The 22,773-nt window shown below is 36.6% G+C and overlaps 1 protein-coding gene across 10 annotated transcripts in view; it reads right to left on the minus strand.

The window, feature by feature from the left end:
• The window catches only part of RAPGEF2 (Rap guanine nucleotide exchange factor 2), a 188,650-nt gene that overhangs the window by 19,260 nt on the left and 146,617 nt on the right, over positions 1-22,773 (minus strand). For all 10 annotated transcript variants that reach the window (XM_074866573.1, XM_074866575.1, XM_074866568.1 and 7 more), the window contains 10 exons: positions 19,237-19,414; positions 18,162-18,298; positions 17,492-17,650; positions 15,638-15,790; positions 14,157-14,321; positions 11,043-11,150; positions 10,750-10,953; positions 10,550-10,658; positions 8,123-8,369; positions 3,964-4,121 (listed from right to left, as the gene is read on the minus strand). In XM_074866573.1, coding sequence (XP_074722674.1) covers positions 3,964-4,121; positions 8,123-8,369; positions 10,550-10,658; positions 10,750-10,953; positions 11,043-11,150; positions 14,157-14,321; positions 15,638-15,790; positions 17,492-17,650; positions 18,162-18,298; positions 19,237-19,414 — 1,618 coding nt within the window. The remainder of the gene's footprint in view (positions 1-3,963; positions 4,122-8,122; positions 8,370-10,549; positions 10,659-10,749; positions 10,954-11,042; positions 11,151-14,156; positions 14,322-15,637; positions 15,791-17,491; positions 17,651-18,161; positions 18,299-19,236; positions 19,415-22,773) is intronic.

The following is a 22,773-nucleotide window of genomic DNA, read 5'->3' on the forward strand; positions in this document are numbered from 1 at the left end:
AAGGAAGACATGTACATACAAGTAGCTAGGAAGATACATGTATAATGGTCAGCATGCACATATACACAAACAAACTGCAGTAGCATTAATGCATCCAAGTATTAATTATCAAAAATACTCTACACCCTTGATGCATTTACATCATAATAATGTATAAGTAACAGACTTAAAACTTGCTTTTATTTCTCTGTGCCAGTGTTTTAGTAATTAAGAACTAAAGCAGCCAGAGATAGAAAAACACTTCACAAATATTCGAGTTCTAAATATATTATTGTTTCAAGTGACTGATGGCAGAAACCTTACACTAGACACCTACAAGGCAGCTGTTTTTAGGAAATCTGGAAAATAACCAGCCTAACTCCAAACATTATACATATTTCTATATTTCCATTAATGTATTGAAATCTAGACCCATTAATCAACTGAAGTTTGATTGTTATAATTTTATTTAAAAAAAAGAGTTAAAATTGTACACCTACCCACCACTGGATTTCTTAACATAAGGTATTTTTAACTGACAAGTACTTTCAATTTAATTTCTTCCCTCTGTTACAAATAACCTTTTCTAGTTTTGTGTGACACCACATCTGGTCATTATTCTTTCTTTAATAAATATGTTTTAAAAAAACGTATTTTCTTTCTTTTCTGCAGATCATAAAGGTCATACGAACAAGTAAAAAAAATAATAATAGAAACTTCTACATCTACAGCCAAAAAAATTATCATTATTAAAAAAATACTGAAAAAACAGCTGCGAGATGAAAACATTCACTTTGATACAACCACAATCTTTTCTGACAAGACCTGAATGTGCATGACATGCATTCAGGTTACTACAGGAAGATCTATTCAGCAACAGAAATCTTGCGACAAAGGAACAAAAATTAACATCTTCCCACTGCTGCTGCATGTCTCCAAAACAATCATTTGGAAAGCATACAAGATAAATCTCTCTGATATGAGTTGATTTACATGCAACAAAGGCTGTTTAGGCTTAAATACATTAGTTTACAAATGTCATGCAACCAAACCCATAACTTTTAAGCTCACAGTAGTATTTCTGCAGCTTGAAAAGCACTAATACCAAAACACATTAGAACTGAGTGATTACATCATCAGTTACACCTAACAAGCCAGTACAGCCCTAAGTACTTGAGTCAAATGTACAAATACCTTACAACTAGCAAGCCAATTTTGCTTTTTGTCATGAACTTTATAACAACCTGTCTTCCTTCAGTAATTAGTTGAAGAGGGATGCAGAGCAGTGCCTGAAACAATGTCAACATTTTTTTGACATCTTGAGGATGGCAGATGTGAAAGACGTTATTGAAAATCAGACCATTCTCTAGATCTTGTTGCCTCTTGCTGTTACAGAAATACTTGCCATTCAAATAAATGCTATGAAGGTGAGAAACTACTGTAAAGAATACCAAGGTGGGAACAAACTTGCTTAACACTCCCAAGAAACAAGTGTTTTGTGCAAGGAGAAAATAACCTGCTCTGCTGGATCACAGAAGTCAATATGAAGAAATGCAGAGAACAGCAAATAGAAAAGTACCATCTTTGCAATCTATTTTACCATCCAATTTCTCAGGCTGCATACCTATCAGAGCTGGTAGCAAAAGCACTACACAGAATACAGCCAAGTCTGCCAGCAACTGAAATGATTACAGCTATAGCAACAGTAGCAAGTAATTCAGCATAATACTTTTTAAATAAAACAGCACTTGAAGAGAAGTATAATCACCCCCCTTCACTCCTTTTCAAAAAAGGAAACCGGAGTGGCAGGCTGAAGAATGCAATGCTATACAATAGGAATCTAGTCCGCTAGACAGTGTCGGGCGGGGGGGGGGAGTACCAGTGACTGGCAGCTCATCATTAGTATATTATTTGACTACCAATCAAATAGCAAAGGCAGCACAAGAGAATAGAAATCAAAGTACTATTGACTATTGAACATTTAAAAATAAACCTTAAAAAGTATATATGAAAAAGTGTGAGCAAATCAGAAGAGAAACTAAAATGACTCCTTGTGGATTTCAAGCTGTTCTCACTTTCTCCTCAAAGACTACCCTTCCAAAGCAGCAAGTTGTTTTATTTTCTATCCCAAGGGATATTCCCCAAGGCCTCAAAGGATGACTGTTCTACCACTTTTCTCTTTCTTCTCCATTGCATTCAATTTCTTGCAAGCTGCCTCCATCTCCATCTTTAATTTAGCTCAAGATAGTAAAAGAAATTAAAATTGCAAGCTTTAAATTTTTTCCAAGTCTTAAAGTATATAGAGATATAATTCAACTGTCCTGTCTACAATGCAACCATCCCTAAAGCCCTTAAGTTATATGTTTTTTTAATTTCAGTCCCCCTTCCCCCTCCTTTCAACACAGGGGAAAATTATACCTGCGAGTTACTTTAAAAATATTCAGTGTGTGGACATTTGGGCAAATTTTAAGTAAATAAATAAAAACTTTTTTTTTTTAACATGAGAAAGCATTAATTACTTAATACATTTTCTATAAAGGTAATGGAAAAGCTGCTATAACGCTGAAGAAATGGCATTACATCATTATTTATCTCCTTTCCTCAAAGCAAGAGGCAAACAGTAGAACATTATTCATTTATTAAACTTCTCCAAACTCCATCTGTGATTGAAGGATCTTCAGACCTGTACTGGCCTTCATTCTCAATTAATAGAGTTTGTTTGAACTGTGTGAGACAGCAGTGTCCACAGGTCTGGAAGTTAGCCAGTCACTGTGCTCGGCATTAGGGGAACATTAATTACCTAGAACCATCTGGTCTAGGTAAATGGGAAGCTGGAGAATGGAACCTTCACCCATTCATAGGTAAAGTGCTGAAGAAAAGTTATGCTTTTACCAATAAAGAATACCTTCAAAGTGTTGGACACTAGTTATCAGATAAAATACAAAAAGATACCAATCTTCCCACTCTCTCAGGAGCAATCTTAGACACTGGGACAAAAGTCACACACCACCTTCTTGCAGTCTTCTCTAGCCCTAAAAAACCTGAGACGAACGATGCTCAATATCATGGTTTCAAGTGCGATGATTGAACCAACTTGGCCAGTATATAGGCTGATGTTTAAGCACGATCCTTATAGGTAAGGTTTGAAATTCCTCAGGCTTAGAAGAGCACTGAATTTTTGGTTCTACTTTTGAGAAATACTCTGAAGATTAGACTAAAATAACCAAGTGTCTGCACAGCAACCATCACCATCTCCTTCTTCAGCAGCTATGTTCTAATAACAAAGATCTGGAACTTAACTCAGAGAGGGTTTCCTGCTAAGAACCTTCCTGCATCCAGATAAGAGCCCAAATCCCACCAGGAGCTCTGGCGAAACCATTCTCATAAGTAAGGTTCTCAAGTTTCTCATATTCTCGCTCTTTTTCTCCCTCACTCACCCCCATGCTTTGTGTTCTCTGCTAAATGTGTTCATTTTTTCTCCATTTCAGAACAGGATTTTAAATCACTTTGTATACAAAGAATTTGGCATACAGCTGTAGGGCAGAGTAACTAACAGGGAACTCCGAAACTCTGTCCCTTACAGATGTAGTACAAGATTATATAAGTCTGTTCAGAAAAAGACTAAAATGCATGTCCTGTGTCCCAGTCCAATGCCCTTTCGCTTTACTGTAAGCTAATGATCTACTGTGCTATTTGAAAATACGTCAGTCTTGTAAATATCAGGGCAAATTATAAAATACCAAGGAAAGTAAGTTTTCACTGGCCCAGAGTATTCAATCAGTGAGAGGCACTCTGTATACAACACACTTGAAAAATAGACATCTAATACATTCAGATAAAGTATATTGGAGCAAATGTAACAAAACCTAATGCATTAATATGTGCCAGCATACAGTTAATAAAACTCACGCGTATCTTCAGACTCTGGAAAAAGGAGATCAGTGAAAGGAGGTAAGGTCAAGAACAACAAAAAAGGATCCTTACCTGGAGTAGTATTGAAGTCTAAGATGCGGTGATGAGACTGCAGTAGATCAGGATTACTGGATGACAGGGTTCCACTGACAGGTAAAGCAGGAGGAATGTGCTTCGTTTGCCTCAGTCCCACAATGCTGTCATCCTGAGACTGGCCAATTCCAATGTCACTGTGTCCAGAAAGAAATAAAATCAGGGCTTACAAACATTCGGAGCTTGGGCTATACTAGAGGGATACAGGGACATCTATATCACTACATTTTCACATTTTCAATTGTTAGTACAGTAATCACTATTTAGAAGTTAAAACCCTCCAGACAACAGTCCTTGCTGTCTAGCTTTGTCAACAGCACCCAGACGTCCGCTCAAAGGGATCTGATCTGTCAGGTCTCACTGTCAGCAGATCCTCATGTTCACTACTAAGCTCTGAGGAGCTGCTAGGCTCATTATTTTATGACAATTTCTCACAACAGCCAAGATCTTTATTCAAAAGGCACCTCATCATTCTTGAACCACCCCATCACCTGAACTTTGTCTAATCCTGCTGTCCCCTCAGTGCTCTTTTATAAGACCTGAATTTCACACATTTTTCACCCCATCACAGGCAGGATTTGCAACTGTACTTCAGAACATATTGTAGTCATACAATCTAAGACCTTTCAACAGACAGATAAGAGAGGATCTTTGAGATCATCCATTTTCTTACCCTGTATCACCTTTTCTGAGTTTCTCTTCACTGAGTGTGACTGAAGTGATGCCAGCTAACTTGGAAGGCTAAGGTAAGCACCTGCACTTGGGTACCATCATTATCCCCTCCAAAGTGCCCAACAGCTGTAAATAAAGTATTCTGTGATAAGGGTGAAGGATTTTGTCTATTGAACTGTGAAAGGCAGGGTCCCAAAGACTCAGTAGTGCTAGATGGATCAGAGACAGAGCTATGATCATATTATTGTAGGAACTAATTTGCTTATTGCTTTTGAGTTCATAATCAGCAAGTGAAGTAAACTACTACTACAGGACAGAGTTGGAGCTAGCCGTTGAACTTTTCTATAAATATATAGATGCAAATCCTTAATAAAATAATCTAAGGGTGTAAAATGTTGAATAGCAGCCATTATAGAAAATAATTAAAAATTTAGTTACTATAAGCAAAGCCTTTTTAAAAACCAAGCACATCTAAATCTGTATTTATACATGTAAATAAAAGCATAAACCAGAACTTTGACTTCATTGCAAACTCTAAAAAGTCAAGCTACGAAATGAAATGATGCAACACAAATGACCATTTGTACACTAGTTTCGGGCACTTAAGCTTTTGTCTAGTGTTCCATCCATCCTCAGAAATCCTAAACAGAAACAATTAAGGGCCTGATAATTATCCCTGTTGAGCTGTTACAGCACAAGCATCCTTTTGTGCTTACCAATGAATTACTTTACCCAGTACACTCTTGTACCACTTCTTTAAGTGCTATGAATTGAACAGTACTCTGGGAAGCCAGGACAGTATCTCTGGGCATTTAAGACAGAACTTTAATTACATGGACACAGCAACTGCTTTTTAGAAGGCAATGCAACTCACAAAAGGTTGGAGCAGTATCTCTGTATGATGGTTTTGAGTTTTCTCATTTTGTTTTTAAGAAACAGGATAACTCCGTATTACCAAAATATTTTACGAAGTGTGAACCCCAAGGCATGAGAGTGTCAGGAACACTCAAGTCCATTGACAAAAAAGTTCTTGGATTCTCCCTCAATCAGAAGTTAAGATGAATCTGAACATCTGTATTTTTGTACTTCCACATAAAGCACAAAATACCGTGACAAGCATTGGTGATCAACTCAGTGCATAGCACTTTTATGCAGAGCTACAAGCAAGTCTTTCACTACAACTAAAAGCATTTCCAACAATCGACGTTGTGTCTTTCAAGTAGGAACCACTCTACACACAAAATACCAAGTAAACAAAAAACCCCAGACCCCCCAAAACCTCAAAATGCTTTCTGGTGGTTCTAAACAACTATACAGTATACATAAATGTGCCAACACCAGTATTTTCTCTAAATTCAAATCAAATGAAGACAATATGACCCTTCTCATATTAATAGTCTCACTTGCATTATATATTCCTTTTGCAGTTTGTCAGTTTTATATAATCTTATACCCATCGGGGGGAGAGGGGAGTTGCTTCTTTGTCTGGGGTGCTGCACTATGGACCAGGCAGAACTTTGCTAGAGAAGGAGGTGGGGGATTCTGTTTAATCCTTATTTGAAGCAGCTGAGCCTACAGACTACAAAACCACTCTGGATTAGAAGAGTAAAAAAAGCAAAGAGCTCAAGCAGAGGCTGTAGCCAGAAGCACATTTCAATAAATGCCCTAAAGCTGGTGGAGAGAAACCGATTTCCCAGTAGATGCAAAGGAAATGGTGCCGTTTGCTCAGTTCAGGAAGTTACTTGACATTATTGGACTAAAAAGCAAGACCAAAGGAAGGCATAATCTCCTGCTCTAACTGATTTGTCTTTGATACTGATTTTAATGTCTCACAAAGCAGACAGGCTTCCTTGAAGAGAGACCTCATTCTAGTTTATAGATTGGTTTACGTGGACACATTCTGAAGGCACTGGAGACCTCTGCAATATTCACAGTCAAAAAAAGGTGGACAGTTTCACCACATAAGCTAGCTGACTCATGAAGTCTTTAAATATCTACTTTAATGAGTAAATCAGCTTTTTCATCCCTCTTGATTTTTGGTATTTAAAAATATATGAGAATAGGTAAAGTCCCTTAATATATGCAATACCATTCATTATTAGGAAGAATGAGATTGAAGTTTCTACCAAAAAAAAAAGCACAAACAGGAAAGCCTACAGCTACACATCTCTATGCAGAAACCGTGCAGACACAAACAACTTAATGCCAACAGGCTTTGCAGAAAAATTGCTATATATAACACATGAAGTAAAGGTAGCAAAAGGAAGAGAAAATAGGTCAAGTGTACTATTTTTCTGAGTCTTACCCAAAGAAGTCCCTGCACATAAAAAGTGCAAAGATGAAAGGAATCAAAGAAAAAAGAAAATTAACAAGAAAATTTTATGCAAATGTTGTGAACAATGGTGAACAATGTGAAAAATCACGCTTAACAGTATGCATGGCTCATCAGAAGAACAAACATACAAGACCAGTGAAATAAAACATTCTAAAGACAAACAACATAAAAGGAGTATTTACAGATTCTCCTCTAGTGAAGTATCTATGTCAATTTAAGAAATATCCATTATTAGGCTATAATACTGGATTACATTTATATTCATTTAACCTTTACATTACTAACATTCTATTTATGATGTTTCAGAACAGTATTCATTTAGTAGAGAATACCTAACATTAGGTTAGGCAATTTTTTTTTTAAAGTATTATCAGGAAAAAATCCTAAATTTTCAGCACAAGTGCCTTTTTCATTAATTTATATAGAATAAATTTCTTCCTCAATGGGACACAGAAAAGAAAAATGCAAGAGAAAACACTGATTACACATCAGCTACCGTTCTACAATTCATTTTTCCCCATCAATGCCATCTGTCTTGGCCAAGAACCAGATTCCCATAAAATCATTTAAATCTCATCCTTCTATTGTTCCTAACAATCCAATCTATTTCTAAAATGTGTTCATAGAATAAAAGATATCAGATACCGTATTTAGCTTTCATTAAAAAAATACTCAATTCTGTCAAAGAACCCAAGTTAGAATTTCAACCTCAGTCTCCCTTATGGCAGTACACAGAAATTCTAGACCACTGGAATGTGGATTAATTGAAATTATTGCTCCTATCAATCACCTGCAAGCAAACCTGCTTGCAGAGTTATTCTGAAATTAACTGCCTGGGATGCTTCCAGTTAACACTCCTCTTAAAAGAAAACAGAAAATGACATGAAAAATTATTTGTGCCATCACTTTATCTCTAACAAGTAAAATATGTCCATATTGATGTCAGGAACTGCATTGTTAGTAGTCTATGATCATTCAGATATTCAGCCTAATATTTTCTAGTACATTTTTCAGATATAAGCATGGTTTGCATTAATAAATAAAAAAGGTATCATGATAAATTATAAGTAACACGAGAAATTATAAAAATTTAACATAAAGCCAATATTTAAGAGGAAATTAAAAACTCACTTGTATGGTTTCTGAGGCAGAATACTTATTCGAGTCTTGTCAAGTATCTTCTTTAATTTATTTCTTCCCCCAACTGTGTTGGCTTTACTTTTCTTATTTACTTTTTCCAATCCTATTACCTGCTCCACATCGACGGCAAGGTCTGGGATGGAATAACGACTTGCCTTTTTAATGTCACCAATTTTAGGCAGGTGGGGAGCACCATTTCTTTTTTCCTCTGACAACCGTGTTAAAAGCTCTTTAAAAACTGCACAAGACAGGGAAAGGGTGGAAAGCAAAAGAACAAAAATGTAAAAGAAAACTTTGTGCACCAGACCAGTTTAATATTAAACATTACAAAAACCTATTTAGGTTATTCTGTCAATTCAAGTAATAAATGAATTTAGTTATAAGACTTTAAAAAAAATTTAAAAGGACATTCATTTTATGTAGTACGAATCAGAAAAAGAGTAAATTGGCACATCTCAGAACAGAAATACACTAGACGACCCCATGGTCGCATGGATGGTGTCAACAGAAGGACCTTGACTTTTCAACCTAAGGACACAGGCTTCTGCAGAATAGTAGCATGCATAAAAAGAGCACACTAGACAAAAATAATATAGGAAAACTAACAACTGAGAAGGAAGGTTTTAAACAGATAGCCAGCAACAAAAGCACTCAGATGGACAAGAAATTAGCAACAGGATCAAAAAATCAGAATTCAGAGGGAAAACTGCAACAAAGTCATCAGGAAAATATAAGAACGTGTGAGTCTACTGAGACACCTTGGATGTTTGACAGGGCTGTTGTGTCCATCTGCCAGATATACAAAAAAACCTCTCAGACTCCCTCAGCACCCTAGCAAAGAGTCATCTCTAAGGCAGAAATACCTCATGAATTTGGGAATTAGTTCTACTGCAACTTTTACCTTCACAAAAATTTATATATTTAAATAAATCAAATAAAACTGATCTGAAGATCAAGTCACATATTCTGAGTGTGAAAGGAAGTCTCCATATATAAATCGAAAAATCATCTGAGTTTATTAGTAATCATAAATGAAAACTGATAATTAAACCCAAGGAATTATAGAAAAAGTGGGAACAAGGACAGCCAGCTAAGGATGAGTATTAGGGGCTAGGTTTTACTATTATGTAGTAATTTTGTCCTTAACATTCATCCTTATCTCCAGAGATACATAAATCACCAAGAGACTTCAAAAGCTTCAAATAAGAGACACAAAAAAAAAAAAAGCGCGGAGGAGAGTAATCCAAGCCCCTAAGTGTACTGTCGAATAGGAGCTGGGAGCTGGAGAGAAAAATTAAATACAGGTAAGAACATACTGTTAAAAAAAGAAACACCTCTCCTTTTGGGATTTGTTGATAAGGAATACTGCGTGCAATATACAGAAAGTAACTGTTCTGAGACTCTACTGTGATGTGATTTCAGTGTTTGCAATGGAGCAAGAAGATTAAAAACTTAGAAAAACACAACTTCTGAAGAAAATCAGGTTTAATCTTAAACATACTGAAGCAACACATCAGATCCCAAAACCTAGTGTGTGAAGGACGGTTACACAGAACTTACACGTAAACGAGCACACACAGATATATTAAGAAATGCCTTAATTATTAGAAACAATTGAAATATTAGAATTTTTATGGCAAAGCAAAAAAAATCCCCAGGAAATAGATTTGACAAATGACTTTTGGAGATAACCTGAGCATATGTAATCATTAGTTAGTGCAGTAACATCCTGCGGTAATATTCTGCCCTACTTATTTGTGATGAAAAATCTGATCCTGAAAGAGGTACTTGGGGAACACATCACTAAATTATATAAATAATCCAAGTATCCAGTGGTAAAAATCAAAGAAAACCCACAAACTATTAATTACTTATGATGCTAACTGCAGTCCTGAGCTGCCTAAAGTCTCCTTCATGACTGCTTTAGTACTTGTTAGAGGGAGAAAGTAAGAGAATAGATTTGGAAGGCAGCGAGATTGTTTTCACCTAGCTGGCAAGAAAGTTTTTATTAACCTTGTTGTGCTCACTGTAGGCATTGACTGAAAAACTATGAGCAAATTCAGCAGACAGATAGGATCACTGATCAACTGAAATTCCAAAAGAGCCATCTTTCTTGAGAAAGGACTAAATGTTACATGTACAAACATGTCTTATAAATTTGAGCTAAATGGTTGCAATAGCTCCTCTTAATCCAGAAAAATGCACTTGAGAGAGAGAAGTCACTTCATATAAAACCCTATTCATAAATTTTTCTCTGTAATTATCAACTAAGATTTTTTAGGACCTGCAAGCTTCCTTTTTCTATTCTGCCCAGTACAAAAGTGTTTCAAACAAAACTATTTTAAACTATTAAAAAAATATTTAGAACTCCATCTAAATTAGAACAGAAATTAGAACAAAAAGTACACACAAACTTACCAAATAAATTGGTTTTCACAGTGATAGACAGATGAGTGTTATTTCTAAGGATTTCCATGGCTTTTGACAGCTGAATGTTTTCAAAGTTTTGCCCATTCACTTCCAGTATCTAAAAATACCAACAGGTAGTGTTATTGTTATTTAGAAAAGAGAAAGGAAACAAAAAAGAGGGAAAAAAAGGACTTCTTAAAATTACATACCTGGTCTCCACGTTTCAAGCCTGCTTCTGTAGCTTTGCTACCAAAATCTACACTGTCAACAAAGATTCCAAATCCTTTTTCTGACCCTCCCAGCAAGATAAAAGGCAAAGGGGCTTCTCGCGATGGCTTCGTTAAGGTTATCAATCTTCGTTTAGCTTTAGCAGCACAAGCAATATTTAACAGCCTCAAATGTCCACCCATTTTCTACAAGAAAAGCATAATGAGTTATATGTATCAACAGCCTGGCCACTCCCTGCCATCCCAAATTGTCAGAAGAAACCTCTTACTCTTACCTCCCTCTCCAAATTGTTCTCAAATTCTTCCAGAAATCGAGTCATAGCAGGATCTCCTTCAAAATCATTGAAGTGATTGTTCACCCACAACAATACTACCCGTGTAACCTGAAAATTAATCAATAATATAAATATTTTCCAGGAATACCCAGAACAGCACTAGTCCTAAGTCCTTTAAAACACTGCTCCTTAAAGTCCCTGTAAATTTCCATTGGAATCCTAAATATTATACATATACACCCAAATCACACTTTATTAATATGCAATAATTTACCAGGAGGATAGAATGAATTAAGTAATAAAATTGCTTTCACTTATATAAGCAATTGTATGTTGTATCTCAAAGAATACTATGAGTTAGAAAATTAACTCTGGCTGTATAAAATTTGGTTGAGTAGGGAATAGAGCACACAGGTACAAGGCACCAAGTTAGACCCATTTCTGACCTATAACAACAATTTCCTGCTCATGTACATTTCCAAATCTGCTTAATTCTTCAAGCACATGATCATAAGGCTTCTGATACTGCTTTATATTGGTTCTTGAATCTCACAAATCTTCAGATAAACCACCATTAACTGCATTAGGCATTTACCTGTGTAAAAGAGCTACTGTATGTTTAGAGAGGCAGGAAAAAGGAGCTATTGTGAGAAGCAGGAAAGAGGTTCTAACAGCAAATACTTGTAATTCTTTTCCTCAATCTTTCAGTTTACTACTCCTCTTTTCTCTCCACCCTTACCCACCTCAAGCAACATATGACTATCAAAGTTCAGAAGGATCTTAGCCTGTATTTTACAGTTTGTTAGGAAAAAACCCTAAAGAAATACTATCAATTAATATTATTGAAGGTAAAGCCACAAAAGAAGAGGTGTATTTTTTTAAATTATATGCCTCCACTATAAAATTTTATCTCAGTATGCAATTTGATCTAGAACATCAGCAGCACTTGTCCTAACAAAATAAAAGAGTTTTGATGTTTTGAATTAATATTGATTCACACTATTTTTAAAAAGTTCCTGAATCCAAAATAGTTGTGCCGCTCAAAGTTAGCTCTAAAAATACAGCTGCATTTCTTCTGTTATGCTGGGAAAGTAAGTTAGTAGGGGAAAACCTCTGAACATTTCAAAAACTAGAGCTTAGGAAGAAAATCTCATACAAATTTTAATCAGCTAAAGCTAACCTCGTCTGTTCTTTGCATCTGCACAAAATCTAAACCTCTGCAGCCTCTTACGCTAAAGGTCTGACACCAGGCATCCAAAACCAAACCCTGCCACCCTTATATACAGTTTCCAAGTAGTTTGCCTTTTACCCCTGAAGAGCAAGCGAATTCAGAAGAATTGCTGATATTAATGACCAAACTAATCAAGTACTTCAGAACTCCTCCAGAGTTCAGATTTCTAGCAGGAGGCAACTGAACAGCAGTATGTGCTGCAGCTCCCAGCCACAGGGTTGTAGGCTAGCAGTACCATTTCTGACGTATTTTGAGATTTTTCCACCTTTGACATTGAAGATGAACTTTCTTTCTGTTAAACAACTGTGGTGTTTTTCATTAACGTGGATGAATTGGAAGATCCAGACAACGTCTGGTTAAATTTAGGCTAATTGCAGTTTTTTAAAATTGGCTGGGAAATTGCAAGCCATACCACATAATATATTTTAAATCACTGCAGTGATAGCTTCAATATCAATATCAATGCTGCTTTCAAAGTTGGGACTTAATGTATACCGAAACAACACTGCACTGGGAAGGTGACTTCCAAAGGAATGCCATTATTTGTGTCAGAATCACGAACAGCATTACAAAACGATAAAAGCTGTAAAGTGAAGTACTCTGCTGCTGGGTAAAATCGTCAGGAAGGTTGGATCTCACATGTCCCAGTCTGATTGCTACTGAGTACTGATCATCCTCACGAAGTTTTACTCACCCCTTTCCTTTGTCTCACTGCCTATCAGCCCCTAATACAAACCAGCCAACATCTTCCAGATTCATTGTTCCCCAATTGCGTATATCCCCTTGTCCCAAGCTGTTCTCTGACACTTGCCTTTCTGTCAGTGCTACTGGACGTCAGAAAGGGTCGGTTATTGAGACAGCAGAACAAAGAGCTTCTCTGTTTTCAGACCTGACACCAGCAACTGTGCTGGCTCATGCTTTTAACAGGGGCTGAGGGGATTATCCACTGGAGGACAAGAAAAATAATTTTAAAGATGAACTCCAGTACTATAGCTCTGAAGCTGTAACAAGCATATGCTAAACAATATTAGCTGCTAAGCCTGTCCTCTCTGACAAATGTAAGATCCTTCCTCCAAGGCACAGATATACTACCATTTCTAGAAGAAATATCCAGATCTAAATAGAAGTTGAAAAACAAATTTCTCTTTAACCTTATTGATATGATTCCCGGGGTTTCAAATCAGCAAAAGACATCTGAAAACTTTTATTAGTTTTTTTTACACGAGGAAGTTGTATACAAGTGAAAATAAAGTGTTACAGCATGAAGCACAGTATAGCCTCAATAGACAATGTGCCAAAACTGCATATACAGGGCCGTATTCTTCCATCATGGCACTTGTTTAGGGAAGAGGATGTTTGATTGCTTTCTTGTGTTTGGGTTGTGGGGTTTTTTTTAATACTGTGTAAGCTTCAACAGATTCCTAACAATGGCTATACTTTCTAGTCTCTTCATATAAAAATAAAGTATCAGAAAATATTTGCCAAGTTGTGTTAACTAGTATTATGTATGGAATACACAGAACTTAGTTATATGCTCAAATTTTGAGACACAATATAATTCTATTGAATTATAATAAATAAAAATACCAATTATTAGAAAAGCAGCTTTCCCTATACTTGCAAGCAACTAAGTTATGTTGTAAAAACACAGCAAGGTAAAACATGGATAATTTACCCTGCCTAAACACAATAATACTTAAATAAAATACAATAAAATAAGGACAAATATTTTCTTAGTTTTATCCATATATTCTACCATTAAAATATGTCACCAGTTATCTGTGTCTTACTCAGTTTAATAATTCTCTCTAAATATACTTTATTCTTAATAGCTTATATTCAAATGTAAATGTTAACAGGTATGTAATTCAGGGGAATTTAACCTTATCCCTGAGGCTGGGGTCATTGAACCACTCCAACAACTTCTTGCCCACTTCCATTGGGCTGGAAAGAAAGGTCCGATACGTCAACAGGAAGTCTTCTATAAATGTTGGGTCTACCACAGAGTGCTCTTCCACCAAATGCATTGTTAACCTTTCAGCTGTTCCCTATTAAAAAAAAAATAAAAATCTTAGTTACTAAAACAGATTTTCCATAAATGTAAATTTGTTTTCTTGTAACGTACTGAAGATACATTACACCAGAAAGAATACTGGCATATATTGACTGATGAGCTAAGTAAACATAACAGCTTAATCACTGTGAGAAGAAATTTTAAAAAATTATGTCATTAATTTCTATAGAAATCACTTAGTTATCAACGTGCATAATTACAAAGAGAAAACCTAGAAGTATTAACTGTTTATTTTCAAATATATATTTTTAGAATTGTGCTGGGTTTGTGTGGTGGGGATTTTGGTAGCGGGGGAGGGGGCTACAGCAGTGGCCCCTGTAAGAAGCTTCTTGAAAGCTCCCCCGAGCCAATCAGCAATGGTGGCCATGCCTCTGCAACAACATATTTAATAAGGGCAACCTGAGACAGGGGAGGGATTTTGTGAGGACAAGTTACAGGAAGGACACTTATGTGAACACCGAGGTCAGTGGAAGGAAGGAGGAGGAAGGAGGGGAGGCACGCTGGAGCAGGGAGCCCCCCTGTATCCCGTGGTGAGATGGCAGGGCCACCCCCCCACCACCATGGAGGTCACCAGAGGAGCAGAGACCCACCTGCAGCCTGTGGAGGACCCCCAGGACCCTATGGGAAGAAGCAGCCCCCGCTGTTGTAGTTTGGTGCTGGTAGGACTGCAACACGTGGAGGTGAGCCATACCAGAGCATTTCGAGAGGAATGCATCCCATGGGGAGGACTCACAGCGGAGAGAGTTTGTGGAGGACTGTCTCCCGTGAGAGGGATGCCACATGGAGCAGGGGGAAGAACACAGAAGAGTGTTCCCCCCCAGCCTTGGAGGATGAAGCGGGGGACTAACTGCACTCCCCGTCCCCTGCCCCTGTGTTGCTGGGGGAGGAGGTAGAAATATCAGGAACAAAACTGAGCCTGGAAAGAAGGGAGGGGTGGGGGGAGGTGTTTTTAAGATATGGTAACACTTCTCACTGTCCCATTCTGTCTGTTAAATGTTGGTTTTGTCAGTGTTTGAATTAAAATTATGTTCTTGTTTTCTTCCCCTAACGAGCCTGTCTTTTGCCTGTGACCATCAAATGGGTGAGAAACCCCCCCCTGTTCTTATCTCCACTGCTGAGCCTTTTGATTAATTTTAGTCCTTTGAGTGAAGGACTGCATGGTGATCAGTTGCCCTCTGGACTCAAACTACAACAACAATATATATCTCAACTAATCCTAGACCTAACTTCTCAAGTTAAGAAGTCCACAGAACACAGACTTTTGCAAGACACTCCCTCTTTTGCTTTTACCTTGATGACAATGTGACCTTTTCTTGTTCCAGTGCGATCAAGTTCCCTGTGCTCCTTCACCATCACAATCTCTCCTTCCTCTTCTACCTTCTGCATGTTCTTTTCCACTTGATTGAGGATGCGGCAATAATCTTGCTGGGCTATACAAACAAACTGGAAAGAATCATCGCGCACCAGTATTAAAAAGTAAAATCTTCAGAAAAGCATTTAAACTTAAGATACAAGTACTCTATTAATAGAAAAGATTAAGTAGTTTCTCAACCTGCAGTGAGCCAAATTTGTCTTTCCAGCAGTTCAGCTGTAGTAAGCAGCTGAATACACAAGCACAGTACTTCCACTACAATCTGGCAGTTAGAGGAGACCAAGATTCATCAGAGCAAAATGATTAAGCATTATCAGCCATTTTTGTTTAGCTGCTTTGACCTTTCCTCTGCTGGAGATGAAGCTCAGTATCCTAGCTGGTACATTTTCTCCCACGCAAGCTTTTGTGTGGTACTGAGAAGGGTTAAGAGATTGAAGGGAAAAACCTAGCTTTTACTTTTTGTGCCTATTGCTATTGTAAATAATTTCCATTCTTCATAGCTATTAATAAAGTCAGTCATTAAGAAAATTAACATTTATTCCATTACATGAGTGCAGGGCATACAGAAACAAATTACTTCTGGATTAAAGCATATAGCAGGAAAAATATTTTCTACAGTCACCTGCTCAGCTAAGAATAAGTGCAAGAATAAATATCTTAAGAATATTCCTAGCACCTACTCTATGCAAATATAATTAAGACCACCCACTGCAACTTAGAAGAAAATACTGTACACATCATGAATTGACTTCTATAACTTGTTAAAAGTTTTATACCTTTGTCTCTTTTTTGGGACAAGATTAAACTGTCCTCTTATATGAACTTGAGTATTTAACTGAAAGGAATAAGTGTTTCTTCTGATTGAAAAGTTGTTAAATCATCACGTATGTAACTTAGGACAAAGGCATGAGATTCACAGAGATAGTATTTTTCTCCTGCATTCTTTATAATTCATTTACATACCTCTTCTATTTCCAGCAGCTAGTAGCAGCTGAAACAGAAGTCCCAAACTTTGGATTTGTTGCAAAATATTATCCTAACAAGATACCATTTAAGCACGTTTTGGAAGTTAGATGGGCAAACTAAACCAGGTGACTACATTAGCACACATTTACACCCATTCTAAAGGGCATCTACTGGCAGCTAATTAGCCATCAGAACCAAGCAAAATGCTTAATTCACCCAGGGATTGGCTATTATTTTCTGGATAGGAATAAGCAAATAGCAACCACATATTCAGATCAGGCTTGTAGTTTTATGCTATGAGAAGCATTCCTTACATCCGACTGCTTGTGTTACAGCAAACATCAAGGCATTTTCCTTGAAAGACCAGATTAGCTGAAACTAGAAGATTTTCCACTCAAACCATGGGAGAAAGAGCTTGTATTACTTTAAGATTCAGTAGCTGAGTTGAGTAAGGAAGAAGGCTATTACCTGTAGAAGTAAAAGAGCCTGTAATGGCTAATGGACCTTGAGATCCTGCTAAGGGAAAGTTTGAAGCAATGGACGTATGCAACAGGCTGCTCGGCCTCAAATTCTGGAGAAAGCATGTAGACAAACCTCTTCATCCAAAATGATCCCTATCCAGGTGAAACGAATTCAATTTTCCAGGCTGTGGGTAGGCAGGAGCCATATTTCCCAACTATTGTACAGGGTTACACACTGAAGATTTTACATATATTCAGTTTAATATAAAACTGTGTCTGGCTATCGAATTGCGTTACACCTCTATATACACGTGATTTTGCATGTATTACAGTCCGACACTCTACCTGGCAGTCATCCACTTTGGTTCTCATTACTCCTTTCATATATTCTTTTTCCATGGTAGGGGAAACACCAAAACTGTTCCCCATGCAGAGTATCTCTGTTCTTCCATCAGGGTACGTCACCTCCACAGAGCCATTCAAAATGACTGACCAGGAATCCAGCTACAAATCAAATGTTGCAGGATACATGAAGACTGAATCACTTAACATTGTCATATCATGCTATTTAGATACAACCCTCATGATTTTTCCGAAGGAAAAGTTATTTTTTAACACCTAATTAAAAACATTTAGAAGTAGTTTACCTTAAATGTGCAGCTCAAAAAACCTGGGATCTTAAGTTTATTTTTAATGTTAAAAGAGTTTATATAAGACTAAAAAAATATTTTTAAAAAGGAAGGCAGGTTAAACACTGAAGTAAACTCCCAAAATCAATTCTATCAGGCAGGAAGCATTTTGTACATTATGAAGAGTATTTTCTTATGCTTTTAGTGCATAAGAAATCTTGTGTGAGTGCTTAAACAAAAGCTTTCAAACTAATCCAGAACAAAAAGAGGCTTAATTTACCTGCTCAATGTTACTTTTTCTTTTTTAAGCAACAAAAGACGACCTTAACCCTGTGGAATCTGGGATGTTTGATATAATAGGAAAGTCAAAAGCAACTTTTACTGACCTCTTCACCATCGTTTAGTACAATAGTTCCTGCTCTCTCCACAACTGCAAACACCATTACAGCACAGAGCTCTCTCCTCACTGACATTGTCATGTTGGCAAAAGCAGGCAACTGATGCATGAATTCCAGTAGTTGTTCTGAAGGAGAAAAAGCCCACTGAGTCGTACATGTCAAAACAACGAAGCACAGTAAAGACAGTTCTTCAGCAAGATGCCCGAGGCTACTTAAGCTAAAATGCTGCACAATCATTTCTGTATACTAATAAATCATGTACAGTGGCCTGTTGTAATTACTGGGTATTTTGTAGACAAAGACTGGCTGGTCATATCATCAATAGAAACCCCGTAAAGTAAAAGTCAGCATAATGGAAGAATTGTAATGTAACCAAGAGCTCTGAATACAACCAATGGTATTTGTAATACTCCAGTCAGGGCAGCAACTCCCTTAAGACTATGATAGGCCTATATAAAATACAGCAAGCCACTGACAAGGAAAATTTCACAAAACTGAGCCAGTGAAACAGATTTGAATAGGAATTGTAAGAATCTGAATTCTAGTTCTGCTTTGCTTTCAATATATTAACCTGTATGGTAACAGCAAATTAGTTTGATTAGATGCACATTTACATAAAGGTCTTAACAGCTCCCATGTTTAACACAGATGTATGCATTTGGTTAAAAACAGACACAACAACACAATTTATAATTAAAAAAATTGTGATAAGCAACCAGTGTTGACGTTAATGTTGACTTTGCCAAGGTTCTAACTGTTTTCCAGTATGCAATGACGTTTACTTCATAAACCTGTTCTGTTATCAATTAGAAGTTGAAGCCTGAGATCAAAAGGTCCAACAACTAATAGCTTTCATCCATATTATGCGTGTTTTCCTCTTCTTCTTTGGCCATACTCTTTCACTGGCTGAATTTATGGCATTTATGAATCACCTTACAGAATAAACACTAAACTTACCAACTACAACAGTCAATGATTAAAATAAAACCTCAAGTTCAAAAAGTAATTTGTTTTGGTGAAGAAGAACAAGTTTGACAGTATTTTAGCACGTTGCTATACTTACCAATGTCATCGTCTGTCCTGTCTATTGGGTCTTTCTCCAAGCAGTCTCTAACAATATCCCTACTCATCAAAGGATCTGACGCCCTTTCAATGTCTTCTTCATCATCATCATCCTCAGAATCCACTGCTGTCTCCGGCAACCCACTGAGATCCATATCACCAGCCTCACTTTCTGTAGCCTAAATTAATATATAAGCAATTAAAAAAAAGGAAGAGATTAAAATGTGTTCTTCACTGCTACAGTCTTCTAGTTAAATGTACAGAAATTAATTCTGTCACCTAAGACATCACACAAATTCACTCAATTTTTTATATTGTTTTTTTTTTTTTTACATATCTTTTTAAACCAATGAACAATCAATCCAAAACCATTGTTTAAACAGGGCTTTTAACACTTGTTTCAATCATCCACACAAACAGGATTCAACAGACATTATTTAATCAGTAGGTCTTGGGGGAATTGAAGGCAGTTATATTTCAAGGAACAATTTCTTGGAATATTAGCTGAATATAATTATTTTAAATGAATAGTTCATTTAAAACAGCTTCTGTTCCTGACCCAACTTTACATTTTCAGACACTTAGGAAAGTAATGTAATTTTAAGTAGACAGTTTTGGGAAATACGTACAGCATCAAAATGCTACAGGAACTTTGCTATCTCCCATTAACCTAGGACTGTACTTTTCTTTTACAATTCCAGCTGAACATTGTTAAATATGGCTTTCGTTTGCTGATAAGCTATATAAGAATTTACAGATGCAGAAAAAATGCAAAGTCACTGCATAAAAACCACAGATAGACTACACAGAATAGCTGCCAAAGTTAACCTCCTTTAAATTGTATTAAAACGAAGGAAAACATAGCCCATATATAGCCTGAGGTCATTAGTATAGCACCTAAAGTAAAATACATTTTAATGATTCAGTTTTAAGACTAAACACTTAATAAATCCCACACAGTTGTCTGTCATGGCTGATAAAGCTGCTTTTTCTCAGAACCTGATTTAATACCACGACAGCTGCCAAGGCTCAGCTATGACAATTTTTAAGGAAATGTAAGCTTCTAATCAGCAAGTTTTAAGCCATGGCTTGAGAAATCAAGTTTTATATGCCATATAGGGATAGTTTGTTTCTGAGACTCTGGAAGCACACAATGCATTCATGTCTACTTTAAAAACACTACATGGATAAACACAGCTACTAAAGCCTGTTTTATCGATCTGTCTCTCACACTGGTAAAAAAACCCCAAAACCACCCAAAAGTAGGTCACCCTCCAAACACAGAGAAGGTAAAACAAATTACATTGGTATTTTCGTAGAATCATCTTCCCTATTCCTGCCTCACTAGCTGTGGCTGACATCTGTTACTTTAATGCCATTATAACCACCTTGTGAATGGTAGCATATGGCTGGAGACCAATCAGGGCAGCTAGTGTCATTCTTAAATGCTTCTGTCCTACAGTACAACACAAGCATTGTAACAGGGTCTTGTTAATATAAAAAGCATAACAGCACCTACACAATATTCAAATCATTCTCGCTTTGTGTGTTTTTTTTTTTTTTAAAGAAAATGCTGAGCATTTCTTAAGCAGCATAAAGGAGGATGTTATAAAGGCATAGAAACAAATCACAAAAATGATAGCACCGATAGCAGTATTTTCATTAGCAATCTTACTGTGCGTATCATGCATGTTCTCTATGATATATTTGAAACACTTGCTCTAACTAGTCTTATAAAATAGCCTTCATCAAATACGACTGGTGGAAAAATTAGTGACGATGAGTCATTAGACACACAGCTTATGACACCAATCTGTCAGAATCAGAAGTCTCCAACAGTGACAATCCAGTGACAGTGGGACTAATCCACAAGTCAATTTTGCAAACCTTCCTATTACTAACAAGCACCCCTCCTACATGCCCAGAATAAGCTCTCTCAAAAGCACGTTGGCAAGATGAATACAGAACTAAATTTAGTCACACGATGCTAAGATACATGAGAAAATTAGACAGTTGTACGAAGCTGAATATTAAAAGACAAGTTATTTCACTGTCTTAAAACAATAAACCAAAACCGAACAGAAGTCGAAGCTCTATTATCAAGAAAAGCTGATGCTGTTTTCAAAAAAAATCTCACAGATTAAATGCAATTATGCATTCAGAAAATACTTTAAAAATTATAACAGAATATTACAAGTATTTCCTGAACATTATCACTTTTTACAGAGCTAATTAAATCTTTTTGACAACTAAAGTCATTGGTAGAAATCTGAATGCTAAAGCAACTATTTCCAACTTACTAGCTATCCAAAAATATAAGCCACCAATAAAGCAGCTCAGAATTGAATGCAACAATCCACAGAGTAACAAGAAAATTTATTAAATTAACCTTTAAAAATAAATCTTATCTTTTGAAGAGGAAAAAAAACCCTTTTTTAAAGCAATTTTCTGAAAAAGATATGATTATGAAAAAGTTAAAGGAACACAAACATAGCCCTTCCACACAGACAATATGCATTCACAGCAGTAAAGAATCAAACAACTCATCCCCTAAGGACTCCTTCTCAGTTTACAAGTTTTGCATGTGTTTTGTTACATTATTAAGAATAATTGGATCTGTCTTCATGTTAAAAGCATGCACCAATTTATCTAAAAAAAATTGCAAGTAGCTTCTTTAGGGTCAGTAGCATCATGTATGGCATTAAGTACTCAAGGTCCTGTGGCTGACATATTAAACTTCATAACTTTTGTACCCCCTCATGTGTTATAAAAATCAGGCACGTCTGCACAGGAACCCTTAGTTATGAAGCAATAGCCATGCATTTGTGTAAGACTAAAGGGAAAACCTTGATTAGCTCCTTTGAGGACAGAAGCTTCCTTATAAAGTCCAGAACACAAGATGAATACCCAACAGAATTTGTACTCCAGTTAGTCATACGGCTTAGAGCTTCCCAAGGCATTTAATCAAGAATGAAGTACACCTTGGAAACCAGTGCTTTCATAGATGTATGTTGTCCTCTATTTCTTGGGTAACAAGAGAAATTAGCTTCATTTAAATAAATCTGAAGAGATTGCATGTAAGAAAAATGCTGGTTGCAGCTAAAAGTACAAGACAATGTCTCTCCAAAGTCTGAATACCAATTGCAATTAAAATTTTCTTCACAGTTGGAAAGATGGCATGAAAAATTTGCTGAAGCTTCAAAGGAGTCACATAACGACAGCCTAATACTTTGTTTGTCCCGTCACCAACAAGAAATGCAGGAGACTTAATACACACATTTTTAAGCCTGAGATGAAGAGTTATCTCACAACTGGTACCTAAGAAGTCCTGTCCAATTTTAAGCAGTGGTTATTAAGGCTAATGTTGTAATAATACAAAAATGGTTGTTCCAACTGCTAAGGATCTCCAAGACCAAAGTCACTTCTAAGTTTGAGTAATAACAGCTAACTAAACAAATACTGTGAAATAACTAGGAAAAGATGGAAAGCAAAGGAGCCTCGTGTAAGTTTTCAAGTCTTCTCTGACTGATTGTAGGAG

The sequence above is a fragment of the Strix uralensis genome, chromosome 4 (genome assembly GCF_047716275.1).
Source record: "Strix uralensis isolate ZFMK-TIS-50842 chromosome 4, bStrUra1, whole genome shotgun sequence".
In the NCBI taxonomy this organism is placed as follows: Eukaryota; Metazoa; Chordata; class Aves; order Strigiformes; family Strigidae; genus Strix; species Strix uralensis.